The sequence below is a fragment of the Tympanuchus pallidicinctus genome, unplaced genomic scaffold (genome assembly GCF_026119805.1).
Source record: "Tympanuchus pallidicinctus isolate F22 unplaced genomic scaffold, pur_lepc_1.0 scaffold1, whole genome shotgun sequence".
NCBI lineage: Eukaryota > Metazoa > Chordata > Aves > Galliformes > Phasianidae > Tympanuchus > Tympanuchus pallidicinctus.
Window position 1 is genome coordinate 75,889,826 of NW_026294618.1, and position 21,017 is coordinate 75,910,842.

The 21,017-nt window shown below is 38.3% G+C and overlaps 1 protein-coding gene across 1 annotated transcript in view; it reads right to left on the reverse strand.

The window, feature by feature from the left end:
- Positions 1-21,017, reverse strand: part of SMYD3 (SET and MYND domain containing 3) — a 355,779-nt gene that overhangs the window by 318,180 nt on the left and 16,582 nt on the right. Inside the window, exon 2 of the mRNA XM_052673327.1 lies at positions 1,738-1,801. Coding sequence (XP_052529287.1) covers positions 1,738-1,801 — 64 coding nt within the window. The remainder of the gene's footprint in view (positions 1-1,737; positions 1,802-21,017) is intronic.

Genomic DNA, 21,017 nt, shown 5'->3' on the forward strand with positions numbered 1-21,017 from the left:
TCAGTACCTGTGGAGGTAGGGAAACTGGAGATGGCTTAAAGCATAAGAACCCTAGAGCTGGAAGCAAAAAACAAGAATATTCAAGATAACCTGAGGCCTATCCAGTGTGAATCCTCAAAGCAAATTCACCTAATTGCTTTCCCAAAGGCTAAAACTCCATTTCCTAGTTTTGTTGCTATTACACATAGGTGAGAAGAGGCTATTGCATTACACCTTGTAAATCTGCCTGTGCAGGTTGGTGCCAGCATAAGGGCCATGGTGTCTCATTTCACATTAGAGAGTCATCAACAGAGGCTTTACCAATTACTCTCCTGACACACATTTGTTTTAAAGTTACCTTACAAATAACTCTGGTCTTCTATATTCTTCAGTTATATTTTCCTTGTGATTTCCTATAATAAATCTCTTTGTGGCACTATTATTGATGCTACAGCAAGCACCTAATGTACGTTGCACACATTTGCTGTACAATGAATCAAAATGTCCTATCTTCCTCCTTTCTCCCTCCATATGTATTAATCCCCAGAAGAATGGGTTTTGGCATGTTGAGAGCATTGCAAATCATAGTAAGGCAGAATTGCTTCTAGTATCACATTGTAAAGGATCAACGAAAAACACATTGTGTGAGGGTCCTTCAAGTGAAAGGACCACTTGAAGGTCAAAGAATTAAGTTAGATTTCTATATCTAATAATATAGAATAGAATACTATAAAATAGTAATAGAATACCACTACTAGTCTTTATTAACAATTAATTGTCTTCCTTAGACAAGCAAACAAAAAATAACCATGCAAACCCAAGAGAAATTATGCAGAAATTAAATGGGATTTTTCAGTTTTTGTTATTGTTCTTGTTGTTGTTGTTGTTTTTAAAGCAAGTCACACCTTATGCAGTCATCTATCCATGTGTGACTATTCAATACCAAGTCCTGCCAACTTCTGTGCACAAGTTTCAGTTACAATATCAAACAGTAAAGCTAAGCTTTTAGGGTTGAACACTTTTACAAGCTGTTTCATACAACAGAATAATAGGATAATTCAAATTGGAAGGGATCTCTGGAGTTCTCAAGTTGCATAGTAGGGTTAATTTTGTGGTCAGATCTCACTCAGCAATTTATCCAGTAGGATCTGAAAACCTCCAAGGCTGCAAATGGCACAATCACCCTAGTCAGCCTGTTTCAATTCTTGGTTGTCCTCAGGGTCAAGAAGTTTTTCCTTACACATCTGAATCTTTTTTCTTTCAACTTATTTCCATTGTCCCTCATCTTCCTGCCATGCATTTTGCAAAGTGCCTGGCTCCATCTTCTTGATACCATCCTTCAAGACACTGTTTTGTCCAATAATGCCTCTTACCTGCAAATACTCAAATCTTTCTTCCTCTTAAAACAAAAGGGATATATACTTTCCCACAATAAAAATTACTCTTGAAATACAAATGGTTTTACTGCAGAATAGGCTTAGAACCTCCAGTCTGCAACCAGCAAGCTGCAGAATTCTCCCTCTAAGCACAGCCAAACATCACACACTTTCATCTTAGTTCTGTCTCAGGAAATATAATCTTATATTTGTAACTGTAAGAATAATCAAAATAAAACAAGGCAATACACTCTCTATCCATAAACGCAAACCAAAAAATATAGAGACGTGCCAATGTGGAAAATTCATGGAGACCCTGTAAATTAAGTATTTAAATGATTGTTTTTCTTCAGTACTTAATAGCTGTAATTCTTCATCTTACCTGACATGATTTACCACAGTATTTAGCAACTTTGCACTGAGAGCATCTGTGCAGATGTTCATTCCTGTTAAGAAAAAAAAAAATCTGTTAAAAATATGAGTAGAGCCTTATATTTATCCTTCTTACATAACTGGCAGTTTTCAAATATTGGAGGAAAAAAAAAAAAAAAGTACCTGGAGGAAATTAAAAAAAAAAACCTATAATGCATTGCAGCCCAAGAAGAAATTGTGCATTACATACAAAGCTGTTTTCACATTCCATTACTCGTATGACTTAATATACGTGGGGCCACCCTGAATTAACAGCAGAGATATCAAATGTGACTTTTTTGTGTGTGTCATACAGCTACAATCCTAATGAGTTTGGGTTTTTAGATACCATTACATCTGCATACTTATTAAGTGTCTTGAGCATTGTTTTCAGCATCAGCACATCTTAAGCAAGACCTGATTGTCTGTCAAACTGCAGTTATGACATCAGATTATAACTTTATTATTATAGAGCCTCAACGTGACAAGTCACAGCAGAATTGGTGGTCAGTAAGACCAAACTAAAAATGCATTCAGAGGTGAAATAATGAAAATCTAATGAAAGTTAGGAGGATAACGTACAGAGATGCACAGCACAATCCAAGGGTAAAAAGTGTCTCCATCATTTTCTGATGTTGCCACAGTTTACAGTTACCAAAATTAAAAATAAAATATCACTATAGTTTTATAAATTTTCAGACATTAAATGCGAAAACATACACAGAGAACATCTTACACCTCAAATACGTGAATTCAAGAATAAAGATTTACTCTAGAGCAGTAGAAAGGAGGCAAAGATTTTGATGTTCCTCTCCCCTTGATTTTCTGTAGAAAGTACTACATACAGATTTACAAAGAAGTAACATTCTTTGAATAGCTACTGTATGAAAACCACTATTTTGCTGCACAGTATTTCATAGGCATTCCTGCTGACTACCAAGAGAATCATATCATAGAATCATAGAATGGCTTGGGTTGGAAGGAATCTCAAGGATCATGAATCTCCAACCCCCCTGCCACAGGCAGGGCCACCAACCTCCCCATTTAATACTAGACCAGGCTGCCCAGGGCCCCATTCAACCTGCCCTTAAACACCCCCAGGGACGGGGTATCCACAACCTCTGGGCAGCCTGTTCCAGCACCTCACCACTCTCTCTGTAAAGAATTTCCCCCTGACATCCAACCTAAATCTCCTCTCCCTCAACTTAAAACCATTTCCCCTTGCCCTGCTATTATCAACCCTTGTAAAAAGTTGATTCCCCTCCTGTTTGTAGGCTCTCTTTAGGTACTGGAAGGCTGCAATGAGACCACACCACAGCCTTCTCTTCTCCAGGCTAAACAAGCCCAGCTCATGTTAAGTTTTTCATCCACCAGGACCCCCTGGTCCTTCTCTGCAGGGCAATTCTCAAGGACTGCTCCTCCCAGTCTGTATACATGCCCAGGCCCAAGAGAATTACAAATTAGAAGTATTTCAGATACAAGCACATGTTCTGCTATTACATGCCATGCTAAGCAGCATGTTCCTTCAAGGACATGAAAGACTCATTTTTAATAAATGACCCACACATTCTTTCTAGATGTTTTGCAATTAACAGCACAGATGAACACTTTGCTGAAGCTAGACATTTCAAATTACTGAAAGATGACACGACAAGAATTTCAACTTCTTTACTCACTGCTTTGTTCTTCCTATAAGTCTGCCAGTGAACTTTTCATAACATATTAATCATAGGCAATGCTATCACCAAAAAATCTGCCCACCAAACTGTGAAATAAAAATGAAAGAAAAAGAGATAGAGCTCTGGTATGCTGCTTAGCTGTTCACCTGCACAGCTGTAGTCCAAGTCTGCCACTCTGCAGTGTGCCTCTGCTCTTTGCCATAGTTCTGCTCTATTCAGCTTCACAGAATCACACAGACAACATGAGGGATCTTTCAGCCTCTCCTTTTCCAGAAAACTTCTTTTGTTCCACAATTCTACATCTAGTGAACTCCATCAAACTTCTCTTTATCACCTCTTCCTGTAGAATGACTTGGCAAAGCATTTTCAAAACCAGACTTTTTTTTTGTTCTAAATGCTATCCACCTAAACAAAGTGAGTTAGGGCTTGGCTAATACAGCATTAGCAATTTCAGTGACACGCACAGTAAAATACCAAAAAGGCCAAGCACCAGCATGCAGAAGACAGATTCTAAAAGCAGAGTAATTATAACTTTCTAGAGACAGATTTTAAAGGAATGGACGCCCATAAGTACTGGAGAACTCTCTCATACAGATTCCACATCCTTCCATCAGTCTAGATCTGACAACCTCAATAAACTACAAACACACATTGTCAGGGTCTGTTTTTCCCAAAAGATGCCGTGATTTACTGTAACCACTGATGAAGTCACCAACACTGGCTTATTCATTTTATAAAAAAGAAAAAAAGAAATAGACCATACACCACAAAGCACCAAGCTTCTTCTGCACCCTCTGAAATTTCAGTACTTCACAGGATTAGATTCCTTGAATCTTTCACCACAAAGGGTTAACAATGCTGTAGTGACAAACAAATACACACAGAAATCGAAGGACTATTACTCTAAATCTGTTTTTTTTCCAGACTGACACTACCAGTCAGATTACTTGAATAAGATGATCCTTGCTGTCACTGTATAACAAATTAACAATCTATTCATCTTTTGGGGTTGTTCTCAGCAACAAGTAGATGTAGGACACCACTTACAGACCTGAACAGCACAGCTACGATGAAACAGAATCACAGAATCACAGAATCACAGAATCACAGAATCACAGAATCACAGAATCACAGAATCACAGAATCACAGAATCACAGAATCACAGAATCACAGAATCACAGAATCACAGAATCACAAGGTTGGAAACAACCTGCAAGATCATCCAGTCCAACCACCCTCCCATTCCTATTAGTACCACAAGCACTAAACCATCTCTGGTAGCTCCTCATCCAGGCGCCTCTTGAGCACTGCCAGGGACGGCGACTCCACCACCTCCCTGGGCAGTCATTCCAGTGCCTAACCACCCTTTGAGAGAAAAAGTTTCTCCTAACATCCAACCTAAACCTCCTCTGGTATAACTTCTGGCCATTTCCTCGGGTCCTACTATTTGCCTGGGAGAAGAGGCCAGACCCTTTTGCACCACAACCTCCCTTCAGGAAGTTAAAACGGTTGTTTTGAATTCCAGACCTCTCCCTCCTGGATGAAAAAAAAATTCCTTTAGACTTATAGTATCCATGAATCTTGCAACGTGGCATTTTAAATGTAAAAAAAGCATGATTCAACACACTTACTCTGAATATAAAGAATTCAAAAATAAGATTCATGTATTTGTGTATATATGATTGATGCATTTTAGGACATTTTTAAAAAATGAGACTATTTGCCTATTTTATTCCAGTCCTGCACATTTTATTAACATTAAAGATTCCTGAAACAAAGTCACTGTCAAATGCAGTATCTACTGCATCCCACCAGTGTGACCCACCTGAGTCACAGACTGCAAAGGCTGCCCAGGCAGTGTCAGCATGGTCAGATGCTACCAGCACCACGCCTGCACCCATACAGTATGCAAAACCTTGCCCTTTTGAAAGCATCAGATGAGCAGTTAGTAAGTAAAACCCAACAACAACAACCCCAGTGAATGAAAGCACTTTTGCCTGCTGGGGAAGAGCCTAATACAATTATAAAACACAAAGAAACCCAAGCAAACACAATTAGGCTACTTAATTTATAATGGAAATGCATCCACACTTCTCTGGTGATTGCAGACACTTGACTTTCAGCCACTGCACACCAGATGAGCACAAGATGTAACACAGTATTTGATTACCAGGCTGTGCTCACCTCTCCTTGCTGTACAGTTTATTCACACTTCTGATGCTGCCACAGATTGCAGGATGAAAGGGCAATCTCACATGAATTCCCTATTGCATTTTTGTAGTTGATACTGCTTTTCAGTTAATAATCCAACTCTATAATACGTGTCACAGAAGAGGTGCTCTTTCACATGCACATCATGTAGAACTAATTTCCTGAACAAATTCTTAGGCCTTTTATTCAGTGGAACACATCAAGTGCATGGTGCTTACTTGGATTTTTCTGAGTGCATGCATATCAGACCCATCACACAGTGAAAGAAATCAATACACACAGCAAGCAAACATGCCACTCATCATTTTGCTAACTCAGCTTGGTCTTCCAATAATAAAAGTAAAGATGCTTATAACAAACTGCATTTTTAACTTGGTTGATCTGTGAGCAGTGGGTTACATGTGGCGCAGTGACCACCTTCCTTCCCATCCCTCAGCAGATGGAGAACAACACATAGCAGCAGAGCTGCTCATGTACGTGGGCACTAGCTACGCAGAAGGGCATCTGCAGCACACCAAAAGTGACAGCACAGCTCTGGGGATAAAGGCAAAAGATACCAAAGGAGGACTTGTGCAGGGGATAACATGCCCAAGGCCTGCCAAGCACCTGCACATCCGAAATCCAAGTCCTTGGCAAGCAACAAGAGCGTCTACCCAAGGCCCAGGCACCAGTATCACATGGCTCAGTCTACTGCAGAGAAGCTTCCTTCCCCCTTCTCCTCTGGCCCCAGACATCCTCTGTCATTACAGGCAGGTTTTGCAGGCAAGGAGGTGCTAGTTCCCCTGTCATGCAATCCTCTTCATACACAGGTGTAGGGTCCCACTTCACCCTTTGAGCTTACACAAGAATGAGTTGGAAATCCATGTTCTTCAAAGTCATACAAAAATGCCCCATATTTTCCACTTGCATGCTTTACTGTGTTGAGAAAGCACATGAATTACTTTTCTAATGTAAAAGTAGCACTTGGGAGAAGTGGCATTTCAAGGGGTAGTTAGAACAGACAATATTTAGAATTAAAAGGCAGTAACCACAGCTAACCATCAGACTGACTTATTCAAGTGAAAAGTAAGAGAGATCTTGTATATGAGAAAAAAAATTATTTCCAAATACAAGCATACTCTCCTTTACACCCGAAAACACTTCAGAAGTGGTACTGCATTGCTCAGGAAAGAAAGAAAACTCATGGCAAGAGTTCAGACATTTGTGCTCTCACGTGAACCACCCAGTAACACAAACATACAGTTTGTTTGGCATACCCACAGCTTTAGTCTTGGCTTCTGAAGTCTCATGTGTCATCCTGAATGCTGCAGTTTGCAGTAATTCTTGCTACATTCAACCTTGTATTTAACACCTCAGAATGTTTCTGGATACGTTCTGCAAGCAAAAACTCAATTCTGACAGATGAAGGAAGAGAGGATCCTTCTGCTTAGAATGAGCCTCAGTTCTGTTCAGATCTTAGCAACTATCATCTTTACATCTTTACATGTGTACTACCTTTTTTTTGTTTGTTTGTTTAAAAATACACGCTAAGTAGGTGATAAATGCGCCATGTCATATTACTTCAGTTAACTGAGAGTTCTGTGGTTTGGTTATTATCTCCCATAATTGGACTCTTCTGAAGAACCACTAGTCCAAATAAATTTCCAAATAAAATTTTGTTGTAGTCAACAGTCATTTCTTTGTTCCGCTATGATGTTTTCCCATAAAATTTATGTTAGATTTTGTTTTTTCTTCTTTGGCAGCTTGAAGGAATCAAGGCTGAAGCAAGACTGGGAAAACAATAAACGAAAGCCATCCATTGGATAGATTACCATTTATTTTCATGTAGAAACTAGTCTTTCTGTTCATGCAACATTAGCAGCATCACTAAACTGTGATGAGAAAACATTTACTTTTCAAAAACTTCATAGTATTTTGTGAAGATATAATCTATTAAAATACCACACTCACAAAATGGTTCAAGAGCACTTGTTGAAATTGAAAAGTTATCTAAAGTCGCAAGTAGAAGATTCTCCCTCGGAGAAAATTCTCCCACTAGAAAAAATATATATATTTATTTATTTATTTCTGAAATTACAGCTGCTGAAATAAGCAGAATAAGCAATAATTCGCTGTAACCAAGAAGAGAAACTCATAACTGAACAATGAGCTGATAACTGACGAAAAGCTTCAAATGCAATCCTTTCCAACAAAATGAATGAACTTTTAAGAACACCTAACAATATGAACCACAGCACGAAAGACATTTACTTTTGAATTTTATCTCTTTATTCAACGTTTACTCTGACCCTAATCAATGCAAGAAAGTACAAGAAAAAGTATAGAAAACCCAGAGAAGGCTTCAAAAGTAATTTCAGTAGTATAGGGCCACATTCTGTTCCCTTTACCCAAAACTATAATTCAGAAGAAGCATTTAGCATCTCCCATAAGAGTCCTTATTTATTCTAGAGTACAAACTAGCTTTAATGTAAAATACCTTCCATATTTTACACATGCATACATGCATGCCACCACTTTATCAACGAGGCTGATGAATAAAATAAATGCTACCACAAACAAAATCAATAGTTGCATGCAAATACTGTGGTTATCACCAAGTAAGAGCAATGATGCAAAACTACAGGAAAGTTTGGATCTGAAAGTAGGCAACTACTTAGGGTTGCCTCCTAAACTTACTTGCTCTGCAAAGCTACTTGGACACTTTCCCTCAAATGTCCAAAGGATTCTTGTAATGAACTGCACTGCTCATAAAATGTCACTACAGATTTTTCTAGTAAAATAATATAAAAATAGCTCCTGACATCAGTAACTCCACTCCCACTTCCAGTCAACCCTTTAGGACAGAATGGCTTTCTACAGCGGAACTGGCCAAAATGCTGCAATGACTGATTCCAGAAAGCCTCTGCACATTTGGATTGTTTATACTCAAAACAAATTATCAGAGAGCCTGAAATCAGCTCCATATCGCTTTATCACACAGACTACTCTATGTACTCTGGTGACATCCTATGGTTAAAAATGTAATAGATGTTTCTTCAGTTGCAATGATTAGTCACTCCAGTTTCCCTTTTCCATTTAATCAAGATTATAAAAAGTCAAAAGAAATGTCTGTACCTATAATGAGGTTGAGATATTTTCAGAAAAAAAAAAAAAAAAAAAAAAGGAACCATAATTTGACAGACAAGAGCACTACGGCTAAGATGCCCATATGCACTTCCCACCCATCCCACGTACCAATTTGACAGTAGGGAAAAGCTGTATAATTTTCACTTTTTCCAAATTTGTTGATCTTCAAGATAAAAGCTTTAAAAAAAAAACCAAAAACCTATCAAATTCAGAAGCATACTTTAGTGTATTTTAGAAGACAAAGTAATCACTAGCTTCAAGATAAGCCATCCTTGTTAAGAATTAACAGTTAGACCAGGAAGGCATGTAACACTGGTATTCAATCCAAGAACCTCAGCAGCACTAAACGATACTCTTTAAGATGTGTACACACTTAGGTATTTCTGGAAAATGGCAAGCCTCCCTCACAAACTGTCTTTGGTTAGTACTGGTACATTTCTGACAGTAGTCAATACCTACACAATAGATACTTATTCCAGTTAAGGAAGTTTCAGAATAATTTAGTATCCCTCAGAAATTACTCAATTTTTTGAAAACTGACCATGAATTTTACTTGGAGAGGAAGAATCAAGGGTTTTTTTTCTGAAGCTATTACTTCCATTCACAGAATTCATTTTTAAAGAAGTCATGGGAATTCCAATATACAACATGCTTCCATACACATAGCCATTGGTTTCCCTCTTTTTCCTTACAACATTATTTTATAGTGAAAAATGAAAAAAGAAGGAGCTGGAAAGCCATAATATCTGTCATGAGAAATTGTCATCTACTTGCTTACTGAGTTGGCCCAGCCACAACACATCAGCACACACACTGTCATTTCAAAAATTGCTACTGGTATGGGAGAAATTTCAAAGAGGAATAGATACTTCAAGGAGGTTTGACCTAATATGAAGAATTATAAATTGATGTGCACTGACTGTTGGCTCAGCAAGATTATCCAGCTAAAACTGCTGGGTTTTTTTTTTTTGTGCGTGTGTATTTTTTTTTTTAAAGCTCCAGAAAATATTATGTTTACATCACTATAAATCTTCAGTTAAATCTCATTTTCTCCATGGCCAAGAAATGTGAGCCTTTAATCATCGTACTGTAGCTTTAGCAACGGGTCATGAGTGAAATCAGATTACTTGTTTCAGTTCAACAAGCATGGAACGAGACTTTGTAGAGTAGGGTACAAGAAAATGAGAAATAGTTTTTGCCTGTTAGTAAAAGGAGAGACTGAAGGTTTATTGTGACACACAAAAGCTAGAAGAACAGTACAGGTTTTGTTAACGCAGAGCAGAACTGATACAGCTTGCAAACAACAGTGTTAAAATTAACAGCAATACTGTGTTGTGCAGAGTAAGAGAAATGCCAGCAGCACCTGTGTGAAAAACATGAGCCTTCAGTAATTTCTAAAATGAACCATGTCCCAAACCAATGAAATGAGAATGTCTCTTCTTCTATGGGAGAAGGAGAACCGAGCCTGACCCCCCCATTCATTACAAATAATAATAATTTGGAGGAAAAAGAAAGTTTAATAGGCAAAGGACTGAAGAATCAATCCCTGCCCCAACACATACACATTTTAAATGATTTTTCTGCATCCCCATTCTAAACCCTGACTTAGGTGACAATCAGCAGAGATTCATCCCAAAAGAGACAGCTACATAACTAGGAAACTGGAAAGCTTATGCTCACGAAGCCTCCATAAACCTAGGATAGAAGCCTGGATTATTCCATTAGTTCAGTATTAATCATTCTCATAGAACTCAGGAACTTTGAAAATGCCTGGTAACTGAACTACAAATACTAATTTGTGTTGGCAATGCTCAAGACAGAATTACAAACAGATGCTCTAGGTTTGCCTGAAAAACTAAGTCTTCTTCTGAACAATTAATGATATTGCCAGAATAAATAAATATGCAGTTATCTGCTAACATTAAGTATATATAAGCTCAAAACCCTAAACCAAAGTATACATTCTATGAAAACATTAAAGAGATAATAAGCTAGGCATTGCCAAGTCAATTTTTTTATGTCAGTAAAAGAATACACTATGGCTATTTTACAGCAAAGAGATGATATGCTCAATAGTACCATCACACACCAAAAAACTACATGTGGGAAGAGTACCACTGAGACATGAACTCAGTAAAATACTCAAGGAAGAATGATCTCATTATCAACACATTTTCATACTACAGAAGGTGTCAGGGACATTGACTTTGAAAATCAAATGAAAATTTAAAAAAAACAAGAAATGCAAACATTTTCTAAAACTGGAAAGAAAAAATATATTTAGTACACCATTACATTTAATTTGTGGAGCATTAGAGTAACATTAAACGCACCTCAAACTAATCTCAAAAAGACAAATTGGTCATATTATACTTAACTGGAACCCTTTTGAAGAAATAAACCAAAAAAGCAGCTGATGTGCATTCCTCTATGGGATCTGCATATTTTTATAAAGTAAATCGTTCTTGTATCTCTTCAACTCTTCGAATTTGCTCATCATATGAAATGCAACAACTCAGCTTTGTCTTGAGGAAATCAATTAAGTTCCCAAATATTTACTTATTTTAGTTGAACTGTTTAGGTTTCTAAGATGACAAAAACTTTATTTATGAAAGCATAGTTAGGGTGCATATATCTAGGTATTTGCACATTTATAGAGGAAAACATTTATTGGGTGAGTCAACAGCTGCAGTAAAAGCACCAACTACAGAAATTATGTAAATGAAAGGAGGAAAACCTTAAATTTCTGGGAACTAAACTGTTGTGTTCTCAAACATAGCACTGAAGACAAAACTTACAGTTTTGTCTTGCTCAGCAGTGGATTTCTTTTGTACCACTGAAGTCTTTGACATTTCTGCCAACAGTGACAGCATAGGGTGAAGGCAGTAATGGAGAAAATGATACACCTGGGTGAGTTTCTTCCAATGAAGAAACTGCAACGTCCTGTGCTCACCATTGCACTGAGAGGACTAACCCCAGCAGAAATATTTGCATGTTGCAGTACTAAAGCACACATGTAGGTAGCCTTTTTAGGCTTTTCATCTCATCTCATTTGTATGTTATCCTATAATAACAAAATTTGGCAAGACAGGCTTCCATCAAAATAACACTTGCGCTGTGTTTGCACGCCCTGTAGGAGCGGCACAAAACCAGTGCCCTCACTAATGTGTATAAATGACTGCCTGATGGCTGCACAGATGTTCCACTGTGTATTTGTATGGGCACTGTGGTCATTTTGGAAAGCCCTTCTCCAATCTGTCACAGAGTACCTGTTCCTAGTTTCCTGACCTGGGGAACAAGATTCACCATCACATGGCTTACTGATAATTGCCACACGCTCAATCTGTTGTGAACAAAACGCACGTTATCACTGCCTCACTTTGAGGAACAGCCGTACATTAAGCAATTGGAGAAGCGATGGTAGTATTTATGCTGCTGATAAGTCCTGCAATTTAATACACCTTAGAGCTTGCACTTAGGTCCTTCTGTACAAGTCATGTGGCCTTTAACAAGTGATATATATTTTCTCCTCTAATGCAGCTTCAACCATATACTGCCCATGAGCACTAATTACAGAGTAATCACTGACAGTCCAAACTCACCCTCTAAATGGTTTACAGAGAATAAATAACAAAAGGCTATGGCAAATAGAAACAGATTCCCTTAGAATCAGAGTTTCTGGTTTTGCATATAACTGCTTTCTAACAAAGATGACAAGACATAATCCACTTCAGAATTATTTTCTCTCTTTAATCAGATAGAAGAACTGGGCATTTAACGTCCACATATAAAGGGGTTAAATGCCAAGGTTGCTAAAGGTAACCTTGATGTAGCAGCCAGATGATGGATGATCATGAACAATAAAAAGACATTTCAAAATTTAAGATCACAAGGACAGACAATTGTCGTACATCATTGCTATTTAGACGTTACTCCTTTTGTGTACAATGACATACTGTGACGCAGGAGTCAGCAGGTCAACAGCACCAACTATAACACACAAAGCTGTTCTGTGTCACTCTAATAGCACATAAAATCATAACAGCAACCACGTCCAGGAAATTATTCAGTATTTTGTTTTAAGACATCCTTTTGCTTAGTTTCAAAATCGTAAAAGCTGTTAAAAATATACCTTGAGCTGTTAGCAGCGGAAAAAGGATGAGACAGTCTCACTGGTATAAAAAGAGAACTAATTTTGAATATGAATTTAAAATACAGTAACATTAGGAAACACTATAAAGTGTCTCATGGTATATTTTGAAGATCAGAAATATTCATGGTAAAATTCAGTTCTGTGATGGCACTTATTGCTGAAAAATATTGTTTAGCTTCTCTGCTTTTTAAATATCTTCATTATAACTTTTCAAACTTTGTACATTCAGGAGTTTCTGAAAACAAAAATCCATGCACAATAAACTTTTTTCAGAATATTTCACCATTTAATTGTTAAAGCATCGACAACTTAATTTTTGGTTCATTCAACTGTTAAAGCAAAAAATGTCCTGAATACAACAATCTCAAAAATAGAAAATGGTATGAACAATAAAATGACATTACAGCCATTTCCAGTTCTAGCAGCATCATCTATCTGCTCTACCCCCACTCCACTATGACCTCAACTCGAGCTGCTGAATGCATTACAGCCACGGGGCAGCTTACCTCATAGCAAGCATAAATCCATCGCTTGCCCACCTCTGCCATGCTTCTGTGAAGCCCCACTTGCTGTCCCGCATCCAGGTCTGGGTCCCCCCAGCACAAGAAAGATATGCTGAAGTGGGTACAAAGGAGGGCCACAAGGATGATCAAAGGGCTGGAGCACCTATCCTATAAAGTTAGGTTGAGGGAGTTGGGACTGTTTAGTTTGGAGAAGAGAAGGCTCTGGAGAGACCTCATTATAGTCTTCCAGTAGTTGAAGGGAGCTCGTAAAAAAAGTGTAGACTGAGTTCTTACATCATTTGATGCTAACAGGACAAGGGGAATGGTTTTAAACTAGAAGACGGAAGATTCGGGTTAGATGTCAGAAGGAAATTGCTTACTCAGAGGGCTTGGCACTGCTGCCCAGAGAAGCTGTGGTGCCCCATCCCTGGAGGTGTTTAAGGCCAGACTGCATAGGGCCCTGGGCAGCCTGAGCTGGTGGGTGGCAGAGCTGCCCATGGCAGGGTGTTGGGGCTGGGTGGGCTTTGAGATCCCTTCCAACTCAAACCGTACTATGATTCTATACTTCAAGTTAACTAAAGCACAAAGGGTTGCAGTGATACTGAGAAAAAGACAGAAATCCCAGTGCGTGCTTTACCAGGATTTGCCCAGCAGCTATGGCCTGGGCAGCAGGATGTTGACTTGCCAAAAGGAGCCCTGCTCTGAAAAATTTGGAGGCATCAGCCCTGGTGAACTGAATGGTAGCTCATGGAGGTGCAACCCCTGCTATTGTGGGATTGCAGTGATGCCTGCTGTGTGTTAGCAACAGCAATTGCCAACTGCAAATTGAAGTGGCATCTCTCCATCAGTTTCAGGAGTCACAAAACCTTGACCCAAGGCAAGGACCAGGCTTTTAATCCTGTTTGTGAAGCAGATGGCCACACAAACTTGTTTTGAAGGAAAACTAGATTACATCATGCATTTCACAGGCTATTACGCTACACCTCCCTCATCATTTAATTTTTCAGATACTCTGTCATTTCATTAGCATAAAATTGGAAAGGAGAAAAAAAGAAATAAAAGTCTCATCAAGCAATCCTGACCGCTACAGTTTCCTACACCACTTATTTCAATGATGTGTTCATTACCATGTCACTGTGTCCAGCAATATCATTTAAATAGCAGTGGGCATCAAAGAACTTTAAAGACAGTGGAGAAGGGTAGGCAAGTCAGCCCCAAAGCAGGTCAGTGAAGAGGTGAGGGAAGGAGCAGGGGCAGCAGACTGCAGGCAAGTCACAGCTCAGAGCCATGGGCACTACAGTAGCAAAAGAGATGGGAACACACAGACAGGAAAGGGAGAGGGAGGGAGTAGCAGCATCTTGGCACAGCAAAACACCAGCAGCCCTCCTATGTCCAAATGATGAACGAGGAGAAACTAGTCTCAGATGAAGCACCCAGCTGTCCTCCTGGTTATTTTTCCTTCAAATCTATATGAAGATTTGGATTTCACAGAAACTGACAATGAATCAGCTGCATGTAACAGAACCCAAACTTTTGTCAGAAAAAATTGGTTGATGATGTCACTATCTGTCCAAGCACTGAAATGACCTACAATTAAACCAAGTTTTCAATGCAATTAAAGTAAGTACTCAAATACGATACAAAAACTGTCTCAGAATGATTTTAAAAATAGACAAAGATTATTTACGTATATCCAGATCTGGAAGTGATCTTGTGGCACTGAGAATTTTTTCACATTTAATATTTTAACTCACTGGCATGTAAGAATCTCTCTACCATTCAACCATAGTTAGCCAGAAATAGTGTATGTGTAAAAGCTATAAAAACAATTTCAAAGGCAGTCCTTTAAAACTACCATTGAAAATGATGCACAATTTGATGCCCTCTGCTTCTTTATTCACCTAAACAGAAGACTAACGAGATAAAATTGGCTCAAAACCCAAACACCAAATGATATGACCATTATCATCACACCTGTAAACTTAATGAGTTCTGCATGAGTTATATGGTGCAGAATAAAAACTATGTTATATTCCCTTTTTGCTACAGAGATTGTTACTACAATAATCTTCTAGTCATACAGTATTAATCAGCTGTAAATATCAGCTGCAGGCACAAGACACTCTGGCCAATAGTCTCAAAATAAATCAGCAGCTTTTATTTTAACTCTCAAACCATTTTTCAAGGGGAAAATGCTGTGCCTTTAGACTATAACTTGTACCCTTTTTTTTGTTTTTTTTTTTTTTGTTTGCTTGTTTTGGTTTCGGTTTTTTTACTGGTACCAACAAGTAGTCATTAATAGTCTAGTTTTCATTTAAAAAAAAAAAATCACAGCTAGCCATCTCAACATTAATATACCTGTTTTATTTCTTCTCAAAGGATTTTCCTCCGTTTTTTAGGAGATTGTTTGGCAGCAGCTCAGCCAACCCACTAAAACAAACATTTCATATGCTGTCTCATCTCACCCAGAAGGTTGCGATTAAGGTGGGATTCCAAAGACTCACCAAACAGAGCACTCACTACTTAAGAGTCACCAGAGCAGGTCGTCAGACAACCATGGCCCAGAAGAACAATACAAGGCAATTTATTGAGCTTTCTAACAACAACTGATCAGCTACTTTGAGGCAAAACTAGGCAAGTTTCTAACAATTAGTAAGCACCACGGATAAGGGTACTTGGCACAGAAGTTATTTCCCCCTTAACTATTTCACAGCAAATTTAGGCAGCAGCTACTGAAGAAAAGCAAATAAAAGAACAAAGAGAAGAAATAAAAACAGCGAAAGAGATTTAAAGACAGGTAGAGCTCACCACTCCTGGATCCAGCACTGTCTGGAGTTTGTGGTCTTGATCTAGGTATAAATACATGTGGTTCCGCATTATATAGTCTGATTATCTGGGACCACCCTTCAGGGCAGCACCCTATTTGTGTCAAAAAGACTCAGGAATTTCTGATGAGTCTCTGGCCATCATGGACACCCTCCTCCATTTTCTGATCTTTATAAGCCATGAGGGCACGTGAGAGGAAATGAAGGTAAACGTAAGCCCATCACTCCACCTCTGCAAGAGTGAGGTTCCATAGACCTTACAAGCTTTCAACTTGGATCCTTAAGGCTCCATTCTTCCATTCTCACTGTTGTTAAGCTTAGTTACTGTTTGAGTCAACAAGTTCCCTGTACAGCCCTTAAGGCTCCATTGTCCAAAGCCCCATTCTGTCTCAGACCTATGGCATGCAGAAAACACATAACTGTCTTTGTTGTTGTTTTATTGAATTATTGAATATTTACTGTATTATTGAATGGTGATAGTATTAAGAAAGAGTCCATTGAGTAGAAAGCATCACTGATACCCAATTAGGTTTTTGGAGGAATTACTTGTGAACTTAAAATCACCTTGAAGCTTATAAATGTCTTATAAGATTGTACAATCAAATCTTTCTAAAAGGGCAAAGTGCATGGTGACCACTGTCAAATTAATTGTTCAATCAAGAAGCAGTAAGTAAAAGGAGTTAGTTCTGTTCTGCTCCATTGCATACAGTTACATCTTTGATAACTGCCTCATGGGAGTTTATGGATCCTCCGTGACCCCTGTAGAAACTCAATTGACTTCTTCCCTGCAAATTCTATTAGAATCGGTCCCTGCATCGCTGCTCACAATAATCACGAACAGAGAGCCTGATTTATGGATAAGTATTTCGTTTTAGTCTAACTCAATAGAATATAAAATAGATAAGGTTATGAGATGGCTGTTTAAAAAAAAATAGAAAAAGGAAAAAAAGTCAACTACATCCCATTCTATACCATATGCTACAAAAGAAGTTTTAAATTTAAAAAAACCACAAAAAAAATCCTATACTGGAAGTCCTTCAGGAACATGGGGAAGGTGAAAGAGGAAAGTGTTTTGCCTATATATTGGCCTTTTCAAAAGTACCAAGATTTGTACACAAAAGAAATCATAAATGACTAACAGTCACACTGTTATGGCATCCAAATGTTCTAAAGTTCACCTACAGCAAGAAGCATCTCTTTTACAGAATGTAAAGGTTCCCAGTAGGAGCACAACTGATGAATTTAAGAAGATGGCTCATGCTGTTCACTAGTAAATTTAACAAGCTTCATGGGCTAATTCTTCTTCAGAGATCTAACAGCCCCTAACAAAAATACAATAGTTATTTTTCATTTCCTTAAAGTTATAGGCTATACTCAGCTATAAATATTTAGCACTATTCAACTACTTAGTTCAGCTTGTAATTTCAAGATATTTGAACTGACCAAAGAACATAAAATATTTACAAGAATAATAAGACATCTCATAACAGAGAACACTGGCACAGCAAAGGCGTTAAGTAAACTTCAGGTATTTCTTTTTTTATTATCACTTTGCTCCAAAATTTCTACAGTTTGGATCCTCCCACCAAGAAGGATCCAAGTAGTTTCAGGTATAGAAACCATTTCCATCATTATAAAAGCTGGAACAAAATCTGCTGGAAATAATTATCAAATGATGAGCAGAACAAGCTTATAGAAAATTAGCAGATTAAATTACTTAGCCTAATGTCATACTTATGGCACGTGGGACAAAGAGGGAAAAAAATACTTTTTTTTTTTTTTTTTTTTTTTTGTGGTCATGAAAGAGTGACTGAAAGCAAACTACTAGAATATTAAAAGTTTGGGAAGTTACAATAAAGGTTTAGACCCGAGGATGGGTCAGCTTACAAATACTTATGCTTAGGGAAAAATTCCTCCTTTCAGTGCACTTTGGAAACAATTTAAGGCCATACACAGATAATCAGATTACAAAATGAAGATAACACATGAAACAACAGTGATTCCAACACAGAAACTCTGGAGGAGTTCAGAAGCCAACTCAGAACCTGAAGGGAATTTTGAAAAGTCAATGCGCCTGCAACGCAAATCTACCTGAGCTGAAGGGAAGAGCCTTCCTAACTCCCCTCTCTGATGGCAGAACGCCTGTGCTGATTTGTTTTGAATCCATAAAGCCTCCCTCTCCCAGCTTGTGCATTAGCTACATAGTAATTATGCCCAGAGCAACCTATCTCCCCACTGTTACAGAAAAACCCACCTACTTCATTGAGCTGGTAATTATCTTTACTGCCACTAACTTGGCCACTCAGCCAAGATGAGTCTCTTGCAACAAAGACTTTCTTCACTGCAGCTTTATGAATCCAAAGTTCATTTCTTGGGGTTTATCAGACAGATCTAGAACTTGGATTAAAGATGTCAAAAATGAGATTCAGATAAACACAGACTGATGGTCAGAGTTTATTACCAAAATTTGCAGTTCTCATAGAAATGTAAGCACACCCATCTCAAGAATTTGACATTTAGCCTTCTCATGGCGATACAAAAAAGAAACAGACAGACAAACCCTATATTAGGACATCTGACCAGGGCACTGCAGCTCATTCCTTCCTTTGGCAACACAAAGATACTGCTCTTTGTGAAAAGCTTTTCTTGGATGAAACACTTCTCTCCCTTTGCTCCCACTCTCAGTATATGATCTGTACAGGTATTCGCATCGTGCCCACCCAAACTACACCCACCACAGCAGAGCTGCAGCACGTACAGCCAGCAACCCATCCCACCCCATTCCAAGAAGCCTCCAGGGCTGATTGCTCCACATAAAGCTTCTTCTCAGCAATTTCAAGTTGTGCATCTCAGCAGCTGTGTGGAACACAGAGGGGCTTTACACACCCTGATCTGGCAGAACACATCTCCATGTCACAGCACTGGACCTGCTTGTGCAAACCAAGCGATTAACAAAGTTCACGTGCATTCCAAAAAGCAAACCACATGCTGAGAAGAAAAAAATAGCTGGAAGAAAATCTATGAAAGCAATTAAAGTATGCAGGCCCTAACGTAGGGAAGAACTTATGGAAGTTCTGACATCAGCATGTTTTTCAGTCCATGCAAGGTACATTTAGTGAGACTGACTGCAAGAGAGATTAGAAAGGGAAAACAAGAAAACCTTACATATTTTGACACCTTCATGCATCTTCACTGCATTAAGCACTCGGGTTGGATCATTCTAAGCAATACAGCAAGTAAACACAAGGTTGCCATAGACTGGGGGTAGGGGAAATCAACTCATATTTATTTTAAATCTGTCTTGTAGAGAATACTTATGGGAGCTTATTATTAACCGCACTTAGGAAATACACAGCTGCCAAGCCCATAGCATAGAAAATATGTAACATATTTCCAAAGCTTATCATTTTAATCAGGAGAAAAAACACATCCCCTAAAAATAAGCTGAGATCATTTCGTAAAAAAACTGCCCAGTGTCTATAGCACTATCATTATTATAATCTTTAAAAGAATATAAAATTGTTCTAGTTCTAAGTCTTCCTGGTGCTCTATCTCAGTTTATTTCGGACAGTTTATATGATGGCAGTAACAGCAGCTGAATTTCTAAAAAGAGTCTGTCATAATTTGTCACTTATTGCCACTGCCACATTTTAAATAATCGTTAGAGTGATTACAAGGTTAAACCTGCCTTGTAAGGAAAAAATCTTGCTTCGGTGAACGAGCTCTAGATTACATTGATTATAAAGTCAGTCATTATGTTCTCACAAAGATAGTTTTCTTAATGAAAGGAATTAAAGGAATACTAGATCTGAATAATTTTATTACCCCAGATTAACACACTTCACTCAAAACATGGTGATTTTTTTTTTTTCCTACTATGATGAGTGCTCCCTTGAAAGTTTCTCCATTTGTAGACAGATGGCTTTTCATCAGAAACTACAGATTCTCAGGTCTCTTTTTTTATTGCAGAACTGTATTTGAAGTGACAGTTCCGTAGCAAAAGAAATTCTAATCCTTCGATATCAAAGTTTAAATTTCACTCTTTCAAACTAAATATATCTTAATGAACCAAAAGCTACTCATGGGACTCCAAATCCATCTCTTCCCTTTAGTGGAACAACTCCCGTAGTTCAGCCTAGTAAAATCATAGCATGGAGCAGCAGGGCTGCCTGTAATCTCTCAATAAATTTGCATATATTTTTGATTGGTTTCATAGAATGGCTCAGGTTGGAAGGGACCCCAAACATCAAGTTCCAACCACCCTGCCACAGGCAGGGCCACCAACCTCCAGAGGTTTGGATTATTCTACAGGAGACAAAAACATAATAGTTCTACTAGGTTTAAAACAAGACACACCTAAAAACACCTTAAAAACATCATAACCACTTCTTGGAAAGAAGGAACCATACAGCATCAGATACAGCTAAGGTAGTTGTAAAAGGAAACACCAATCACAGGTTCAGGATCATTTGTACTTCAAGAAGCACAGGTCCAACGTTTGACTGATTGAAACACCAAGGTTTAAGCTCTATCAAAATAAAACAGGGTTTCTTTTATGTTTCTTATTTGCCATTAGCTACACCTGCAGTTTCTGGATAAAAAGGGGAAAGCTTTGGCTTTTTAACCACACTATATCTGAACAAAACAAGAATTCAGCTTGCCTCTGGGCTGCCAACTGTTGCTGGGCAATGACTCACATTACAGTTCTTTAGCTGAAGGTGCTAACCAAGTCAATAAAAAAAGTCTCCTTAGA